We start from the raw sequence: 19,240 nt of genomic DNA on the forward strand, positions 1-19,240 counted from the left end.
TTGGTGGGAGAGAGAGAGAGAGAGAGAGAGAGAGAGAGAGACTGACTTAAGAGACTTAACTGCGCAGGCATGCCTCGCAGTTGGGAAGCAACACTGGGCCAAATGGCAGACCCGAGTGTCGCTCTGGTTTCTGCCGCTGTGCGCCACTGCTGCCGTGGGGGAGGGTAAGGAAGAACACCTGCACCCCCGCAGCCATCTCCTCGGCCATGCAGCGGCTGGAATTTTTTTTGAGGTGGTTTTTTAAGCAGCAGGGGGAGGAAGAGGAAATAGCCCCGGGACCAGGAAAAAAGGCCTTGCGGGCCGCATCCGGCCCCCGGGCCGCATGTTGTGCAGGCCTGGTCTAAGCACTCACAATGACTAGCAAAAAACCTACCTGCATCTGCGTAATCTCTTTTAAGAAACTCAGCATGCTCTGACTCGCTGACTAATGAACTGGAAATCTCTTTGCCAGTATTTATTTCACCATCTTCATTAGTCCACTGTTCTCTAATAAATGTATCATGGTCAGGCTGTCTGTTGAAGTCATCATAGTCCTTTTTTAATCGAGACCTTCAATAGAAAATTAGAACATCAGCAATAAAGATTAACTCACAAGGAAAACTGGTCATACATTTACCTACAGCTTTCAAATGGCCTAAACTCAGAAGTATTGCAGAAAGTCATGCTCTTTGTCTCTACTGTAGAGACAACATAACATAACAAGTACTGAGTGAGCTATTACTTCACACATGGTTAAAAAAGAACCAGCTAGTTACCTATTTCTTTGAAACGCCTTCATTAATTTTGGTTCCCATGGTAACAATTCATTTAGCAGTCGTATTAGAGTACAGTGTAGTTCTTTTACAGCTTGCTTTCGATGATACCACCTGCCCTGTAATATTAAAATACCACATGTATTATTGATACATTTGTATCTAATAAAAGGTATACACCTTTGATTTCAATGCCATAGTTTCAGAACATTTGAAAAATCTGGCTTGCCAAAACAATGGTGGATCTGGAGTTAACTGCATGTGGAACTTCTTCATGTAGCTTATTTCCATATAGATCCCTTCACATGGTGACTGTCGAACAGGAAAAGTAATAGCATGGTGGCAAAATTGGTTATTCAAATCCTCCTTTAATCTAAATGAATTGAATCCACCTTTAATTTCAGTAGGACATTACTAAAATCACAACTCAACCCAGAGTAGTTCTGGAGGAGTCTAATCTTAATGAGAGTTATCTCTGATAGTACTTCAGAACAGTCGATTACAGATTAAGGGTAATTTCAGAAGCTCAGTTAGGACTCAGATTGGCTCGCCTCCACCAATTTGCTGAGTGTCCACCTTGCAAGATGTTTCCCAGCTTGCTACTGGTTGGTGAAATATTTAAGGAAAACAGGGTTCCTTATACATTTGATTTGTTTTATCCAGGGAACCAAGCGGATAAGTTCAATTTCTAATCGACTGTTAAGGTCAACATATTCAAGTAAAATGCCTCTGCTGCAGTTGTCTACTGGTCCTCTATTCTTATTCAGCAGATGCCCAATTCTCCCCTTAACCAAGGTATTAAATGAAGGCCAGTTCACTTAAAACTGATGAGAGACAGGAGAGGTATATGGCTTGTAGCAGTAGTGGAAGGAAGGAGAAAACACCCAGCAGAAATCCTATTATGCAATGTTATGTAAAATATAGCGATGGGTATTTATGTTATTTTTCAACTTCTATTTCCAAAGGAGCAGGAAACGTTATGATTGTTATGCACTCATAACTGGAACACTTGTGGGAGAGAGGGAAATACTGGCAGACTTGGGGTAACAGATAGGTTAGTCTCACAAAAATCTGAAGGACAAAAACCTAAGGGGGCAAAACAATAAATACATCCCCCAAACTGCTCCAATGTAATTAATGGGAGTGGAATGTTAGTGGACTCAGAGGGCAGTTAACAGATGACCAGGTGGGAGGAACGAATGGAACTCAGTGGCAAGGAGGGGGAGAAAGAGGGTTTGAACAAAAAGAGTGGGAAATTTCCAGCTTGAAGAATACTTCCTTAAAAGAGTGGGAACCCCTTCTGCTTCTGAGGGGGAAAGGTGCCTAAAACTTTCATCATGCTCAGGCATAGGCTCAAGTAATACAGTCACATCAGGGATATACTGTAACATTTTGTTGCAGGTTCATGCTTGTTAAATTAGATTTCCTCATTGTAAAGAGACAAAGGTAACATAATAGCAAGCACGCCAGAAGATTTATAGCATGTGACATGATTCTGAGAGGAGCATAAGCCTAAATGATCTTAGACCCAGTCTGCTCCCATATAGTAGACCTGCTTGGGTTTTATGCTTGAATGGTTTTTGTACTGTTTGCTGTATTAGATCTTGTTCCTAATTGATATTTTTAATTTTATTTTTGTAATTAATATGCTGCATTTGTGTTGTAAGTGACTCAGAGTGCTCTATGAGCAAAAGAGCAGATAGATAAATATAACAACAAAACAATGATTGCTGAAAAGGGCTATCAATTTTCAGCTAACAAAATGATTAAAAGGATATTGGGACATAGAGATGATGATGTCAACAAACAAACGAAATCCTAGAGTAGGGTGGCAAAAGCAGGAGGATTCACAAACCAGCACATTCCTTCTCCCTACTTCCACTCTTCATTCAACCAGAGATCCATTTCCAGAGGGTCCTATTGCATATATGAGCCTGAAATGTTCTGGAGTGACATATGGAAGGGGACTTATCCTCTCTTCCAAAGAGTTCATGACAGTTTATAAACATATTTCCAAATGATACAGATTTCATAACAGTTATTTCTTCAATGACTATAATGCCACAGATGTGGCTTACTAGCCTCTTTTAAAACAAACGTTTTAAAATTACACTAATGAATACAGTTTTTGCATTCTGAAAACTGAAGAATTACAAAGTGAACTCCACTGCAAATGATGTAATCATTTGCTACTGTTGTCCAGATCTGATTCTGAAGTTGCTGAGTAAGAATTGTCAGCAGCTAGACATTTGAGTTTGCCACTAAGAAATCTAGGCTGATTTGAAAATCAGGCGGCTGCTTTTTAGGTGCAGTGTTTTGAGGAAAAAAATATGAGCAGAGATAATAAATCCACAACAATGCAAACTAAAAAATATATATGGATGGAAGCCTAGATGAAAGATTAGAGATGGAAAACAAACACTACCTAGAGCTATTATAGGTGAATATTTAACTAGAGTTGAGCCTGTCTGCAGTTCATATTATCATGCAAACAGAAAATGAGCAGAAGTTGAATTTACAGATTTCCAAATTGCTTTAAAATAAACAAGCATACCACACACTTGGAGTATTTCCTATACACACTTACATGGGAGTAAGCCCAACTGAACCCAGTGGCTCTTACTTCTGAGTAAAAAGGCATAGAATTAGGCTGTTTAATAATAGAATGCAAAAACATGAAAAATCTGATTTTGTATCTTATTATAATGGACAGCTCTTGAGAGAAATACATTTCTGTTGTGCATTCAATTGTTTATTTTTCCAGGTCCAACAATTGCCTGACACATATTTAGCATCACTATATGGAAGGAAATCAATATATGCTTTTAAATATATATTTTGAGCAGCAGTTCTGCAATACATACACAGCTCCACCTCATAGGAATTTGCAATTAAATTTGAGTGCTGATCTATTTGCACCAAATCAGATGTGATTTGTGGATTTGACCACGAATCGAATAGCCCTGATTTGCATGATTCATGTCATGGGCGCCATTTTATCTCTATGTTTGCCCCTTGCTGATTGGCTTTCTGGCAATGGCTTCTGATTGGCTTGAGATCTCCTTGCTTCTTGTTGGCTTGTTGTCATTCAAATCAAATGTTGGTGTGGGCAACTCTGCGGCCATTGACTTTAACTGGGTGCTTCCTGGAATTTTATTTTATTATTCTTGCTTGTAGCCAGCCCTACCCGCAATGACTTTAATAACTGGGTGCTGTTTGTGCTCCCTCCCAATTATTTTAAAAATAGTACCAGCAGTCCCAGTGGCTTGGAAATTTTTCCTTGTACGGACCCCCAACCCCCGCTTATTGCTTTTGGACCCCGCTCCCCACAAGCTTATTGCTGGTAGCTGGCTACCCCCCACCCTGGCTTTAATAAGAGGGCCAGCGTGGTATAGTGGTTAGAATGCTGGACTAGGTCCGGGGAGACTCGAGTTCAAATCCCCATTCAGCCATGAAACTAGCTGGGTGACTCTGGTCCAGTCACTTCTCTCTCAGCCTAACCTACTTCACAGGGTTGTTGTGAAAGAGAAACTCAAGTATGTAGTACACCGCTCTGGGCTCCTTGGAGGAAGAGCAGGATATAAATGTAAAATAATAATAATAATAAATAAATAAATAATAACTGGGGAGCTGTGCTGGTCCCTCCCCCCACTTTGTAGCCTCAAACTGCATCTCCTCTTTGTTACTGCCTGGATTTTTATTTTTATTTTCATGGATCTTGGTGTGCTCAGCCTGCCCAGGCACTCTGTTTCCCTGTTTTTCAGGATTCTTGTTTGTTTTGATTTTTTGAGTGGATGCCTGACTGGTGCCCACCTGCCCTTTCCCCAGTAGTTGAGTACTGGTGTCTGCTTGGCCCAAGAGTGTCTCTGAGAGCAACACCTGACAGATTCCAGCCAAAGATGCTGCTGGAAGCCCCCAGCCTAAAATGTCAGAAGGTGAGCGACACCCCCACACAGACACACTTTGGTCAGGTTAAGTTCATTAAATAGGGCCTAGTTTGAGGAAGTGGGGGATTAGAGAGCAGGACTGCAGGACGGGGGATGGGTTAGAGAGAGGCCACAGTACTTCCCTGACCTTCTTTGCCTTCCCTTTGACTTGCCCCATTGTTGCTCAGTCCCCTCCAAAAATGGCACACAAATAAAGCCTGCTTCTCTAATTTTTCTAGCTTCTCTATATGCATCACAGTGCTACACACAGAGCATAAATAGACCCAGGCCCACACTATCTTAAAGACTCTTCTTCTCCCCCCACCCCACCCCCCAAATTAGAGCTTAAATTTGTAAAATTTAAAAAGATGTCCAGGAGTGCCAGCATGAAGAGGGAGGGATGTTGCTGCTCTTGGTGGGCAATGGCAAGGGGACCTACTCTGTGTCATCCCCACCACTGATGTGGTGTGTGCAGGCTCTCCTATCTGAAGGAGCCTGGACCCGCAGTGCAGTCGCCTGTGGTGGCGGAGGTAGAAGTAGCGGGGAGATCCTTCCCTGTTGGGAAAGAAGCTCTGCTTTCTGTCACAGTGGAGGAAGAGTCATCCTCAGCTGCTAGCCCAGCAAGATCACTTTCTCCATCCTCCTCAATCCCTCTTGGCAGTGCGAACCCCCACCCATGTCTGAGACTGAGGAGCAGCAGAAGTCATTCCGGTTCTTCCTAGACCTTCTGAGCCCTGAAAGGAGGACGGTGGTGGCCCCCAAACGAACCAGCAGCCCCAGTACCAAAATGGTCCCAGACCACAAGCAGCATGGTGTGGGACCACTTTGCGCTCTACCATGGTGATCCACGTCATGCTTCCTGAATCTACTGCAGGACACAGTTCAGCAGGAGTAAAGCCCCCTTGGGACAACAGCGATGCTGCAGAACCTACAACAGCATCACCTGGCGACCCCACTTGGGGGCCCCTGCCCCAGCAATAGGCCTGGTGTGTCCTAGGGTAGTGGCAAGGCACCTGCTCCCAAGCAGAGGAAGTTGCATGTTGGGTGGCTGCAGTCAGTGGGCAAATGGTCTGGTTGCCCCCCAGAGCATCATTTCTCACCCGGGCCATTGGGGAGATGATCGCTTTGGATGACGAGCTATTCCAGGTGGAGGAGAATGCTGGCTTCTTCTGGCTGCTTGCCCCCAACTAGTGTTTTCTCTAATTTGTTTCATCTGTGTGTGGAATGAGTTTTGTTCTGGGTAGCAGTATCAAGGCAGTGTATACACACATATATTTGGAATAGGACCTTCCTGATTCAATCTGAGCGGGATCTAAAATTAACTAAGTGGACATCAAAAAACCTGTGTGCACGCACACGTGCACACGCCTTAGAGGGAACACTGCTCCCAACTACAATATCCCCTCACAAACCATCTTTAGCAGGCAGGTGATAACTTCCCTGTAATGGACATGCAGGCTGGCCATGTCAGGGCTGTTGCACACAGCAGCGTTTGACAGCAGTGTGCACTTCACTGCGGATCTATGAATATAAGAACAGCCCTGCTGAATTAGGTCCAAGGCCTATCTAGTCCAGCATCCTGTTTCACACAGTGGCCCACCAGATGCCTCTAGGGAGCCCACAGGCAAGAGATATGTGCATGCCCTCTCCTGCTGTCCCAGTGGGAGGCACACTACTTTCTTGTCCCTCATGGCGCACTGATGGTGGCAGGAGAATGATGGGACACCTGCTGCTGGTGGCATGGCCAGCCCCTCCCATGCAGCGAAGTACAGGTGGGCTGTGCTGCATGTGGAGATGCTTGACACTGACCACACCGCATGTGAGCTGTTGGCTGCCATGAATCGCCAGGTGGGGGAATGGCTATCTGGCCAGCCACACCTTCACCAGGGGTTAATGATCACTAACAATAACATCACAAAGACAGCTGAGCAGGGTCAGTTTGTGTCCATCCATTGTAGAGGTGTGCACAAGCAGTTCGTGCTGAACCAGTCTACATCGAACCAGGGCTGGTTTGGGGTTCAATGGCAGACCAAACCGTGGGACATTTGGTAGATGATCAAACTGAACCAGGCCCGGTTGGGGCAAAGCAGTTTGGCATGGTAAGGGGCAGCTGGGTGGGGGCAGTGAGAGAGGAGGAAAGGTGCATGCTCCCACCTCCTTTACCAAGCCGCCAGCTTGCATAGAGGCCATTTTCATGGCATCCGCGCATGCACAGAGGCAATTTGCATGGCTATGCAAATGGCCTCACCCAATTCCCCTTTACAAGTAGTGGCTGCTCAAACCAGTTTGATTAAACAGACAGGACCAGTGAATTTGACTGAACAGGTCTGGAGCAACATGGTTTGGTTCAAATAGATTCATATTCAAACCAAATCATGTATTTTGATTAGTGCACACCCCTAATCCATTGTGTGGTGCAAACTCTGAACCTGGTCATGTGGGATGCGCTTGGCCCTTCAGGGCTGTGGCCAGGTGAGACATTCCTGCTGCAGGTGCTGCTGCCGTGGCTGCTGTTGTGGAGAAATGCCACAAGAGAGTAGCTTACTTCCACTGGTGTGAAAAGAGTAGGCAGATGCTCAGGGAGTGCCAGCTTGAGTTCATCTTACCTGAACACTAGATCCCTCAGGATGTTCCAAACTGGTGGAACTCAACCTTCCCCTTGCTCCAGCACCTGTATGGAGGCCATTTGTGTGCCACTGCAGCTGAGACGGTGGGAGGAGTGCCACGCAGGCCTGCCAGTAAGCACCTTCTCTTTCCGTTTTAAAGGTGCCTCTCTCTCATCACTCCCTCACCGCCTTTTATTAGCTTTTGAAGCAAAGGGGAATCCTGACTGCATTCCCTTTACAAGTGCTCAAACTGGTCTGCGAATGAACCGGGTTCAATCTGGTTCTATTGCAGACTGGACCCCTTTAGCCAGTACTGGTCCAGTCCATGATTGAAATGGCCCAATTGCTGCAGACAGGTTTGGCACACCCCCAACAGCAAGCACCACCAAGTCCAGCCAGACTTGGTGATGCATTGTCCAAAACTGGATCAGCTCCATTTCTCGATATGATATCCTATGTGATATCACATAGGTATCAGCCAGTCTGGTGAGTTTACACTCTATTGCAATAGCACGTGGTATCTAGAATCATACACTGTCTTCCTTTAGTTTCAGAGTGGAAACAGTGCAGTAGTATTAAACATTTGTAGAGTACCAATGGTGTGCTAGGCACCAGACAGAAGTGATATAGTCCCTGCTCAGAAAGTTTATAATCTAAAGTCCATGGACTGGATAAAACAGAGGGGAAAGGGCAACACTTGATAAAGGAGCAATGAGAATTGGAGGGGAGGGACAAACAATGTTTGCCAATGGTGTTAGTCACAAGTTTTATTTGACTAAAAACCCTAAAGGTAATGCTCAAATACTGATATACAATTGTTTTCCTTCTTAGAACTTAGTTGAACGCCAGTTAGAAAAGACAGTGGAAATTTAGAAGTTTTCCATGATTCATCTACTAAGAAGTTACACACTAACAAGACCTGTAATAGATAATCCTTATAACACAGATTGAATGTCTTAAACAAAATCTTATTTTAAACAAAATACTTTACTATCTTAAACAAACATGAGATAAAATTTAAACACATACCGATTTCTTTTTAATATTCTCCACATCTTTGAGTTCATTCTCAATTTTTCTAATTAATTCCCTGAGTTCATCAAGATTAGTGCAAATAAGCTAAAATAAGAGTAAAGGATAACATTTTAAGTAACAGAGCTTTTAGAAATCTGACATTAACACATCTTCTCATACCTCCCTTAATACTGATAATTTATTTACAACATATGACAAGAAGCAATAATATTTTAGTTGACTGAGTTGATAACTCACACGTTTTCTCTCAGTAATTCTGAAAAATCTCCACGCCCAATAGCATACCCAGTCAATGGGCTAGTTCAAATGACTGAACAAATCATGCCATTCAGACACATAGCTATTTAACTCTGGTATCAGATTGTGGTTTGATCAAGGTTTGTAAAGCAGAGTTAAATGAAAGCTCCAGATTGGACAATACATGGATCTGTTTAAGAAAACCAGGATTCCTTTGGTGCATGAGCTGAACAGATAAGGGGAAAGGGAGGAGGGAGCACAAAGGCTCAGGAGGGTTAGAGACTGGTTCGCAACTGAACAAACCATGGTCAGTTGTATTACTTAAAAATGCCTTTCATTTATTGAAAAAATTACTGATAAAATTATTATTGATGAAATTGAAATAATAAAAAGCACCAGTCAAAGGGTGGCGGGGCAGGGGGGGACTTTTAAGTTTATGTTGGGTAGAAGTCCGATATCCTGAGTTCAAGAATGCATTTTCGCATTGATTTTCTCTGGCAGCAATTCTCAGAGTGACACTTGCATGTACAGATCTCTGGATTATGGTAAACGAAACAGGAATACATATGAATGCCCTGCTCAGAAAATATTTATTTTATGTTATGTTTTTCATTATCCCTCTGCTTCTTTGCCACTGTATTATCTTTCCTTATAATCAGATAATCAGGTTTTTCAATCATAATCAGGGTTTTCAAGTAGCTGCACTTGACAGGCAAACAAGCAAGCGTATTTTGGCACTAGTTCCATCACACTGCACATCAGCTGCTTGTGTGCCTTGCACCCAACTCTTAAATAGCATCTACTGGTCCAAATTCCTAAATAGCATCTCCTGCCAGCCCCACTTACAAGCAATGCATGGTCCCAAGAAGCCTCTGCTTATTTCTGCATCAGTACAAAAATTGGAGCTGAAGGTTGATCATGGCTGGCTGAACACCATATTTTGAACTGAAAGTTGGAAGGCTGGCTGAACACTATCCTGATCCACATTGGTGGATTAATATGTTTTAAGAACAAGCACAATCCAGCAGTCAATATAAAAAACAAAAATGTGAAAAGGGCATGACACAGATGTTAAAAGAGCAAACATTGGCAGAAAACATTTTGCTTTAGTGATGCAAAATCCTATGAGAAGTTATTTGTCCATTGATCAACAATAAATCATATATAATATGATCAATTTTGGCCCAGAGACCAAAAAGCAAGTAAAGGCACTTCTATGCCTGTACAAGGGAGGAAGATTTCCACCTATCACGTGCTACATCACATACTGTTCTAGAGGGTCCCTGATCCTTAAAAGTGAACCTTGTTTGTGTACTTCCTTTTAGGGGGTGATGAGCTGAGGTGGAAATGGGGGCCAGAAAAGCCTCAGTACATGAGCAGAAGCAAAATATGGCCGTTATTTTTATACTTAGGAACTTAGGAAGTTACCTTATACCAAGTCAGACTATTGGTCCATCTAGCTCAGTACTGTCTACACAGACTAGCAGTGGCTTCTCCAAGGATGCAGGCAAGAGTCTCTCTCAGTCAAAATGGCTTCTCTTGCTTTCAGTCTATCACTACATGAAGTGCAAATAATTGAATGTTAAATTCATTAAAACCAAAAAGCTATTTACCTGAAATTCTGGGACAGCAGGCTTCATAACAGATTTCCTCTTCTTTGTAATTGCTTTCTTAGATATTGATTTCTTTCCTTGAAGAATGAACAAATCATAGATATTTACTACAAGGATTAATAAATCAAACTACACACAGACTTGAAAGTTAAACAATGCAGGTGACATACAGTGCTTCAAAACCACAGTAAGCAAGTTTATCCATAGGCAGCTTTACCTAAGTCAGCCCATGGTAGCCTTCAAAAAACATATAGAGGTGACCCTGAAGCATTTCTATGTCATTTCCCTCTGTTTCTTTGTGGAGAACATTGAAAATTTCAGATTTGAAACCAGAAAAAGAATGAAAGGCAAATCTTATTATGAGAGACAATATTCCCAAGACTGCTGGTTGTGTCGACTCTGAAGACTTAAAAGCAAAAATTTGTAAAAATCCTATACATATATTACAATGGCACCTTCACAGCCACTCTCTTCCACCGGCAAAAAGCTGAACAGCTTATTTGTCAGCAATCAAAGCTTAAACCTTTAAAGAAGAAAGCAAACATTCCCCACCCACCGCCTTTACACAACTGATAGGAGCAGAAAATCCTTATTAACCCTAAAAACCATCACTTACTTTGAGTCATTACCATTTTTCAAAAGAAGCCAATAGGTATTCCGCAAAAACCATCAGCCATTCAGATATACAGTGGTGGTTTGTGTCTCCAAAACTGGTATAAACCCTCTCCTATCATTGCCTTCTCCTACGTGGGAGACAGCAATGATAAACCCCTCCTGTATTCTACCAAAGACAACTACAGGGCTCTGTGGTCACCAGGAGTCAACACTAACTCCACTAACTCGATGGCAAACTTTACCTTTATTTACCCTGCTAAACTCATGTGCATTCAGAAAGAGATCTACCTTGAATTTACATACAAGAGGTTAGTTAAAAAGTGTTTGGGTATCTGTTCTTACCATTAAATAATACTAAGCACCTATCCTCTGTGTAAGAAATTTCATACTACCACTTCCTTAAAGAATCTCAGTCCCATTATGATTTTCTCCACCTCAAAACATCAGACAAGTAACACTCCAGAGAACTCTGACACTAACTGCAGCGCTTCAGGGGCCACAAAACAGGTGAAAAAGAAGAATTTTGTAACTCGCATGTAAAGCTGAACTAAAACAGACCACCTTCCCACCCACTCCTATATTCCCCACTCCTGTGGTATTTGCAGGGCATAGAAAAGGAGCTTCCACTTTCAATGATGAGGTGGCTGTGGTGATGTGTGTGTGAAAAATTTGAGTGGAGCTGCAGGATGGGAAGCCCCTGCATAGTCAGGATAGAATGCTATAGCCAAGGCTGCAGCCATATTAGCAGTCATGTTCCCTTTCCTCTCCTGACAATCATTCAAGCAAAGCACTGTCTACGCTCTGAATTGACTTTATTTGCCCTCGGTGCAGATGTGGGTTTTCTGGAATTTTTTCTCAAACTTCTCCATTTGCATAACATTTGCATTAATTTCCCCCCTCAAAAAAAAATTACTATATGAATATGAATAGACAAATATTTATAGACAGATACGATGAATATATATATATATATATACACACACACACACACACACACACACACACACACACACACATATACACACTGCTTTTCAACAAAAGTTCCCAATGTGATTTACATAGATATAAATAAATAAAATATACAAATTTTCTTTGATTCCTAGATAAGATTGTGATCTGATCTGGCATATTATTTGACCTCTTTATACAGTTAAAAACCACCTTCACCATATTAAATCCCATACATATCTAAAAATTTTAAAGTCGCCAACCAGAAATTTTAGATACAGAAAATTTTCAATGAAAATGTTCTATCCCACATCACTGCCTCAGCGATATTGTCACAATGCCAAATTGAACTGACTATCTGTGATGTCATCACACCTGCATTGTGATGACATCACACCTACAACATGAACCTTAATTAGCTGGGATCACATTGTGCGCAAGAAGCCCAGTGTGGGGGAAACCCAAACAATGGTGCTAAAGCAAAGATAAGCTTTGGGAAAACATTTAGAGAACATTCATTACAGCCCTAGTAGCATGTGGCCACTTTTACCAAGGTAGCATCATAAATCAGGTATCACCTCGGTAATGTTTTAAAAAGAAAAACAGGCGACAACTGAGACAAATGACTTGTCCAAAGTTGTGAAATGAGTACAAGATAGCAGAAATAGGACTTGAGAAATGTTGAATGAGTTCCAATTCAATATCAAGACTCCCTCTTACTCATTTATGATGAGAAACATACTATACTCCCTCTCCCTGTTCCCACTATATTCCCCACCCCTTTTAGCTCCTCTTTTTATATCCTCTACCATAGATATTGCACAAAAGGCACCCATTCCCAGAACAGGACAGTGGCCAACATCCAGACCAGTTTACTGTGAATGCTCCTAACATCTGCGGTCACACAGTGCTAGCCTCCACACTGTTATGCACCTTCTTCAAAGCAACGGTGGTTTTATGCTCTTGTGCAAGAGCAAAACTACTTTTTGGAGTTTGCCCATACCCTGGAATTGCTCAAAGCAGAAACATGTTCCTTAACCCTCAGTGACTAGTGCTGCATGGCAGCAGATGCTAGGAGAGCCTGTGGTAGACTGCTTTGGATGTTGGCCAGTATCTTTGAAAATAATGAATTGGACCATGCTTACATTTAACAGGATGGGCTGAGTTAATCTAACACATGAAATGCTTTGAGACAAAGGAATACCTACAGCAAGAGACAGATGAGGGGAAATGAATGTTCTATATGATCTCTAGCACACTAGTTGTGTTAAATGTTTAATAATTTTGTTTTATGCGGTTGTTCTTTTTCTCTACCTCTCTGTGGAAAGTTTCCGTACAAGGAAACTTTCAATAAAACTAAGTATGAGTTATTGTGCATATGAGTTATTGCAAACTGTCTAACCATTCTCTGTTTAATTACTATTCAGTGTTTGGAGATCCAATTAAAAACAATTATGTCATTTTCAAGGAGTGAACTATCATTTGCCCTGAATGCTACATTTTGCTGACTAGGCACTTCTGACTAAAGCCCTCTGGCAACCAATTTCTACTACAATCTGTACCCCCTTGTAGCTACTGAACAACATGTAAGGGCCACACACAGAGAACATTTGCGGAGACCAGTTTTGAAGCTACAAAGGATTTAATTATTATCACGTCAGTATTGGACAGAAAGTGTTGCAGTCTCCTATGCTATATACGACTGTGAGTCACTGAAGACAATGTTAGACCTCTTTTGCAAATGGCCTTAAGTAGACAAGATGCTGAGAGATCAGTTATTGATTCCCACAGAGATTCAAAGTGTGTTGCAGGGCTGTTCTACTTCGGCCCTCCTGCAGATGTTGGCCTGCAACTCCCATAATCCCTGGCTACTGACCACTGTGGCTGGGGATTATGGCAGTTGTAGTCCAAAAACAGCTGGGGGCCCTAAGATGGGCAGGCCTGGTTTAGTGTAAATGAACTGCAGAGGGAAACTGGAACAGGGAAGAGGTGGTGGGGAAATAGCATTAATAAGAAAGTATTTAATTCTTTCCCCCATGCGATTTCCCCCCTCTTACCAAAGGTGCTATCTACCGTGTGGGGGAAACATATAGGTATCTATGAGTAACACTGTGCAGTCTCAAGTGAAGAACTTTTAAAGGCCAGTTCACACAAACACAGCCGCAACATGCAAAGAGGGGTGGGGACATGCCAAAAGAGTGCACAACTTAACATGCTGTCGGGACATCCTTCAATCCTGTAGGGTGGCTGTTCATTTGAATGGACCCTAAACACGTGCTCCAAAAACCAGGGTATTAATGCATGTGTTTAGAGGCTATTTGGATGAAAAGCTCCCACACATGACTGAAGTGTGCCCTGACACTGTGATTGGGTGGGTGTGCTCTTGGTGCGTCCCTTCCCCTCTTCACATGTTGGAGCTGTGTTCATGCAAACTGGTCCCAAATGATTTCTAGTAGTGTTCTCTCTAATTTTTTCAATGTCTGTGCAGAATGAGTTTTGTTAAGGGTGGTAGTAACAAGGCAGTGTGTGTGCATGTGCATTCAGACTTGGGCCTTTCCTTTAACTTGAGTGGGATCTAATATTAACTGAGCCAATATAAAATACTTGTGTACGCACAAACATGTGCACGCTTTAGAGGGAACACTGATTGCTTGTTGAATAATCAAAGTTTTTTGTTGCAGCTCACCTGTTTCTATTCCAACCAGGGTGGATAAAAATCAATGATTTTTTTAAAAAAATCAAAAAAATCGGATTTTTTTGATTTAAATTGGATTTTTTAAAAATAAAATGCTTTTTGAGGAAAATATATTACCATCCAAAGGTTATTCCATCATGAAATAAAGATTAGTTTTTTAATTATGTAGAATAAGGCTGTATATGTTTAATTTATTTGGTAAATAAATTCCATTAATCCATTCACAATGCCATGCTCTTCCAGAGGTTTTTGTAAGATTATTGGGCAGTTTCTCTGCCTACAAGATATTATCACAGATGCTTGGTTTACTTTTGCAGTTCTCAAAACTGAATTTGACTCAGCAGAGATCACATGCCTCTTCTTCACAGCAAAAATGTTATGACATGAACAGAGTTGAGAAAAAGACCTTAATCCTATTGTTCTACAAACCTATGAATACAGAATCAACCCCTTCAGTGCTAAGTTTCAAGAAGTTCAGTGAAATAGAATAGAAACAATATTTTTCTGATTGTTTGGAGTGGAATAGATCTGCACAAGAAGAAAGTGAAACCAAGTGTGAGGAGGGAGGGGCAAGCAGACAAGCAGTACAAAATGAAAGTGAAACTTTCTGAGCACAATACTGCATGGCCACAGACAGACAAGTCTTTGGATCTTTTTGTGTGTATGACCTGAGGTTTATCACATTCTTTCCTTGGAGGAAAAAACCTATAATGGCAGCAGGCCGTAAAAGAGACCCAGTTTGGCAATATTTTAATGAAGTTCCTTTACCTATCGGTAAGGCAGGCATGCGTGCAAAATGCAAACACTACAACAAAGAAATGCAAGGCCTGGTGGCCCAAATGAGGCAACATCATGAGAAGTGCTGTGATGAAGATGACCAAAGAAACACATTTGAACAGGCAGGATCTTCAGGTTGGTAAACATTTTTATTGAATCATATAATATTTCTAAAGACTGCCTTGAACTGTCATGTTTGAGCAAAATTATATTTCTTATTATTACTGCATGTTACTGTCATTTGGTACAGTTATGAAGAAAAGCAAATATTCCTTTTGGGGCAGTGCTGTGTACAATTAGCAGAAATTGTATAAACAATAAAATAACAGCATTGACTTTTTTGTTTAGGGGAATTCATGGATTCTGGAAACTATCCACCTTCAAGATCACCATCCTCCTGTTCTACAGTTTCAGAGTTATCCATCCAGGATAGTGCTTCATTAGCATCATCATCAGACACCCACAGCCACATATCACTATCACCTAAAAGAAAGAAAAAAATCCTTCCCTCCTGGAACCACCATAGATAAGTTTGTGATAAAAACTAGCAGATTAGAAAAAGAGTTAATTGATGGAAAAATTGCCCAGTTTGTTTATGCAACAAACTCTTCTTTCCGTCTGACTGAGAACCCACATTGCATTAATATGGTTCAGTCACTGAGACCAGGATACAGTCCACCCAGCAGAGCAGATGTTGCAGGGAAACTGCTGGATAAAGTGTATGACAGAGAAATGGAGCAATGTGCAACAGCTCTGGAGGGTAGAATTGTTAACCTAAGTATTGATGGGTGGAGTAATGTCCACAATGATCCTATTGTATGTGCTTGTATAACAACAGAAGAAGGGAAAGTCTTCCTTGCACAAACAATTGATACGTCAGGAAATGCACACACAGCAGAATACTTACAAGAAGTGGCAGTAAAAGCTATAATAACATGTGAACAAAAATTCAAATGTCTAGTACGCAATTTGGTCACAGACAATGCTGCAAATGTATCCAAGATGAGAAGAAATTTAGAAGAGCAGGAAGGGAATACAAAGCTAATAACATATGGTTGCAGTGCTCATTTGCTGCACCTCTTAGCCAAAGACTTAACTGTTCCAGAAATAAAGACTAATGTTGTTGAAATTGCTAAATACTTCCGTAACAATCACTTTGCTGCAGCAGCTCTGAAAAGGATGGGTGGAACCAAGCTAATGCTCCCACAAGATGTTAGATGGAACTCTGTGGTGGACTGTTTTGAGCAGTATATCAAGAACTGGCCTATTCTGATGACAGTTTGTGAACAAAATTGAGATAAAATAGATGGCACTGTCACGGCCAAAATCCTCAACATTGGACTTAAGAGAAATGTTGAACATATGCTGAGCATCCTGAAACCCATCTCTGAATCTTTAAACAAAATACAGAAAAATAGCTGTTTTATTGCTGATGCTGTTGAAATTTGGAAGGAACTGAGTGAACACTTAAAAACAGAACTACACATGGACAGAATTAAATTACAAGCATTAAAAAAAAGAATGGGACAAGTACTGTCTCCACCTCATTTTTTGGCAAATATTGTCAATATCCAGTACCAGGGTCAAAACTTAAGTGCTGAGGAAGAGGAGTTAGCTATGACATGGGTATCCAGCAATCATCCATCTGTAATGCCAACTATAATAAACTTCAAAGCTAAGGGGGAACCATTCAAGAAATATATGTTTGCTGAAGATATTTTAAAGAAAGTCACACCAGTGAACTGGTGGAAGTCACTTAAGCACTTGGATTTAGAGACTGTTCAAGTAATGATTTCACTTTTAACAGCAGTAGCTTCTTCTGCAGGCGTTGAAAGAATATTCTCTTCCTTTGGACTCATTCATTCTAAATTGAGAAATCGTTTGGGACCCGATAAAGCAGGAAAGCTTGTTTTTCTTTTCCAGATTATGAACAAAGAAGAAGATGAAGATGACGAGTGAGCTACAGAGGACAGTATTTAAGTTTTTCATGTGTAGGCTGGGCTGACAGTCTAAGTTTCTTAAAAAATATATATTTTGTTTAGCCAAATTAGTTAACAAACATGGATGTTTGTTTAAGCAAATAACATATGCTGTAATGTTATTGTTTCAGTTGAGTAAATCTATTTAAATTGTTATTATTAAGGTAATGATTATTTTTCTCCTTCCTAAGTACAAGAGAAAAGTTGTCCAAATATGAATGATTAACCTATTAAACTGGGGATAAAAAAACTAATATGAAAAGTTGTTATTCTAAAAATCTTCATCTACTTGCATATTAAAGTTATACCAGCAAGAATTAGTCTTTATGTAGAAAACTATGATTTAAATCAAGCCTTACTGACTAGTGATTTAAATCGTGATTTAAATCGTAAATTAAATCAGTTTGATTTAAATCAAATCCACCCTGATTCCAACTTCTGTCAACAATACGTTTTTTTTTAAGGGCTACTTTAAGCACATAAAATCAGGACTGGAAAAAATATTTCAAATTCCTAGGCATCTCAACCAGATTTTTAGAAGCCATCAAATATTTAGGCACAAGGCAATTATGATTTTTCTACTTCTATATATAAAAACTGTAAAACACACAGTGCATCTGAAATACATTTCAAAAACAGGATATTAAAATCATCTTACCAGATTTGTGCTTCTTGTGTTTGGCTTTCTTTTTCATCATGAACAATTTATTCTGGATCTCAGGTTTATAAGATTTCAATGAGTGGAGGTGAATCTCACGCTTTCTCTGGAGATTTTCATTCAAAATATCTTTCAATTTCTTTTTCTTCTTTTTCTTCTTTTTGACTCGCATCTTACCAAGCTTTAGTGTTTTTTTCCTTACAGAACCCTCTGAATGCACTTCCCTAGCAACTCTGTGGCAATTCATGTCCGGATTGTCACTGTGATTTCCATTCACATGCACCTGGCAGGTTTTAAGAGTATTCTCCTTTAATGGGGTGGTATCAGTTTTGACTGTTGAAGATTCACCACATTTCCCCCCATTTTCCAAAACCCTTATTTCTCCTGGGCTGAGAGGTGCCCCAAAGCCAACAGTCTCTCCTGGAGCAATTACTTTATCTCTGTTTGCTTTATAGCAGTCAGTTGTAAAGTTACAGTCTGTATGAATTTTCTCTTCACAGTTGAATTTTTCTTCTTCTTCTTCTTTTTCTGGGGCAACATTCAAATGGTCCAAGTGGATCTTCCCAGGCTCTGCCTTTGGGTACGGAGGAAGCAGCTCTTCTTTAGGACTAAGTCTAACTTCTCCATTGCTTTTGGCAACATATTCACCTTTCGCTCTCTCCAGCTTAATCCGTGGTACTTTTTTTACTTTGATGGGAGGAGCTGGAAACTCAGGAGCATGAAAAGGCTTTTGTTTGTAAATCCGTACATCAGCACCACAGAATTGTGGGAAGTGAACATAGGCATTTTCTAAGTAATCATAACCCAGAATCACCTCCCTGCACTCATGGATAGGCTGCCCAAGTACTGCATCTTGCACATCTTTTTGAGTTTCATATACAAAGTCACAAAGGCCTTTTAGCAGCCATACTTTCTGACAAAATAGGAGCTCATGAAATGGTTTTTCTTCCAAAGGACTAACATCTCCAAGGACTTTAAAAAATTGAGGACAAAGACCAAGTTTTTCTGCACAGCTGTCAGGATTATCTGTTTGACCTACAGCTGTATACCACTGCTGCACTTTCTGCCTCAGCGCTGCTTCCCAAGTTCTGTAAGGAAGGGTTGGTCTTCGATGCAAGGTAGATCTCCGATGAGAAGGACATAACAAAGAAGTCATTATTTTTGACAAAAAAGCACTACACTGAGGCATCAGAAGGCAGCGTTCTAATTCATAGAAGATTATTTCAGGTAAATTTAAAATGTGCTGTGCTAAACAAAGGAAATGACCAATAGCTGGGATTTCCCACATGTTTTCCATCCGAATGGGTGCTGCTTGAGCCAAGAGCGACTTCTCCCATTCTTCTATTTCTTTTTGACTAGCTTCTTCTGCTTCTTTTCTTTCTTGTTCTCTAAGCCTAAT

The 19,240-nt window shown here is 40.9% G+C and overlaps 1 protein-coding gene across 3 annotated transcripts in view; it reads right to left on the reverse strand.

Annotated features, from left to right (window-relative positions):
* The window catches only part of KIAA2026 (KIAA2026 ortholog), a 71,086-nt gene that overhangs the window by 5,884 nt on the left and 45,962 nt on the right, over positions 1-19,240 (reverse strand). For all 3 annotated transcript variants that reach the window (XM_053297219.1, XM_053297220.1, XM_053297221.1), the window contains 5 exons: positions 17,842-19,235; positions 10,170-10,246; positions 8,314-8,403; positions 756-871; positions 374-549 (listed from right to left, as the gene is read on the reverse strand). In XM_053297219.1, coding sequence (XP_053153194.1) covers positions 374-549; positions 756-871; positions 8,314-8,403; positions 10,170-10,246; positions 17,842-19,235 — 1,853 coding nt within the window. The remainder of the gene's footprint in view (positions 1-373; positions 550-755; positions 872-8,313; positions 8,404-10,169; positions 10,247-17,841; positions 19,236-19,240) is intronic.

The sequence above is a fragment of the Hemicordylus capensis genome, chromosome 2 (genome assembly GCF_027244095.1).
Source record: "Hemicordylus capensis ecotype Gifberg chromosome 2, rHemCap1.1.pri, whole genome shotgun sequence".
Taxonomy (NCBI): domain Eukaryota; kingdom Metazoa; phylum Chordata; class Lepidosauria; order Squamata; family Cordylidae; genus Hemicordylus; species Hemicordylus capensis.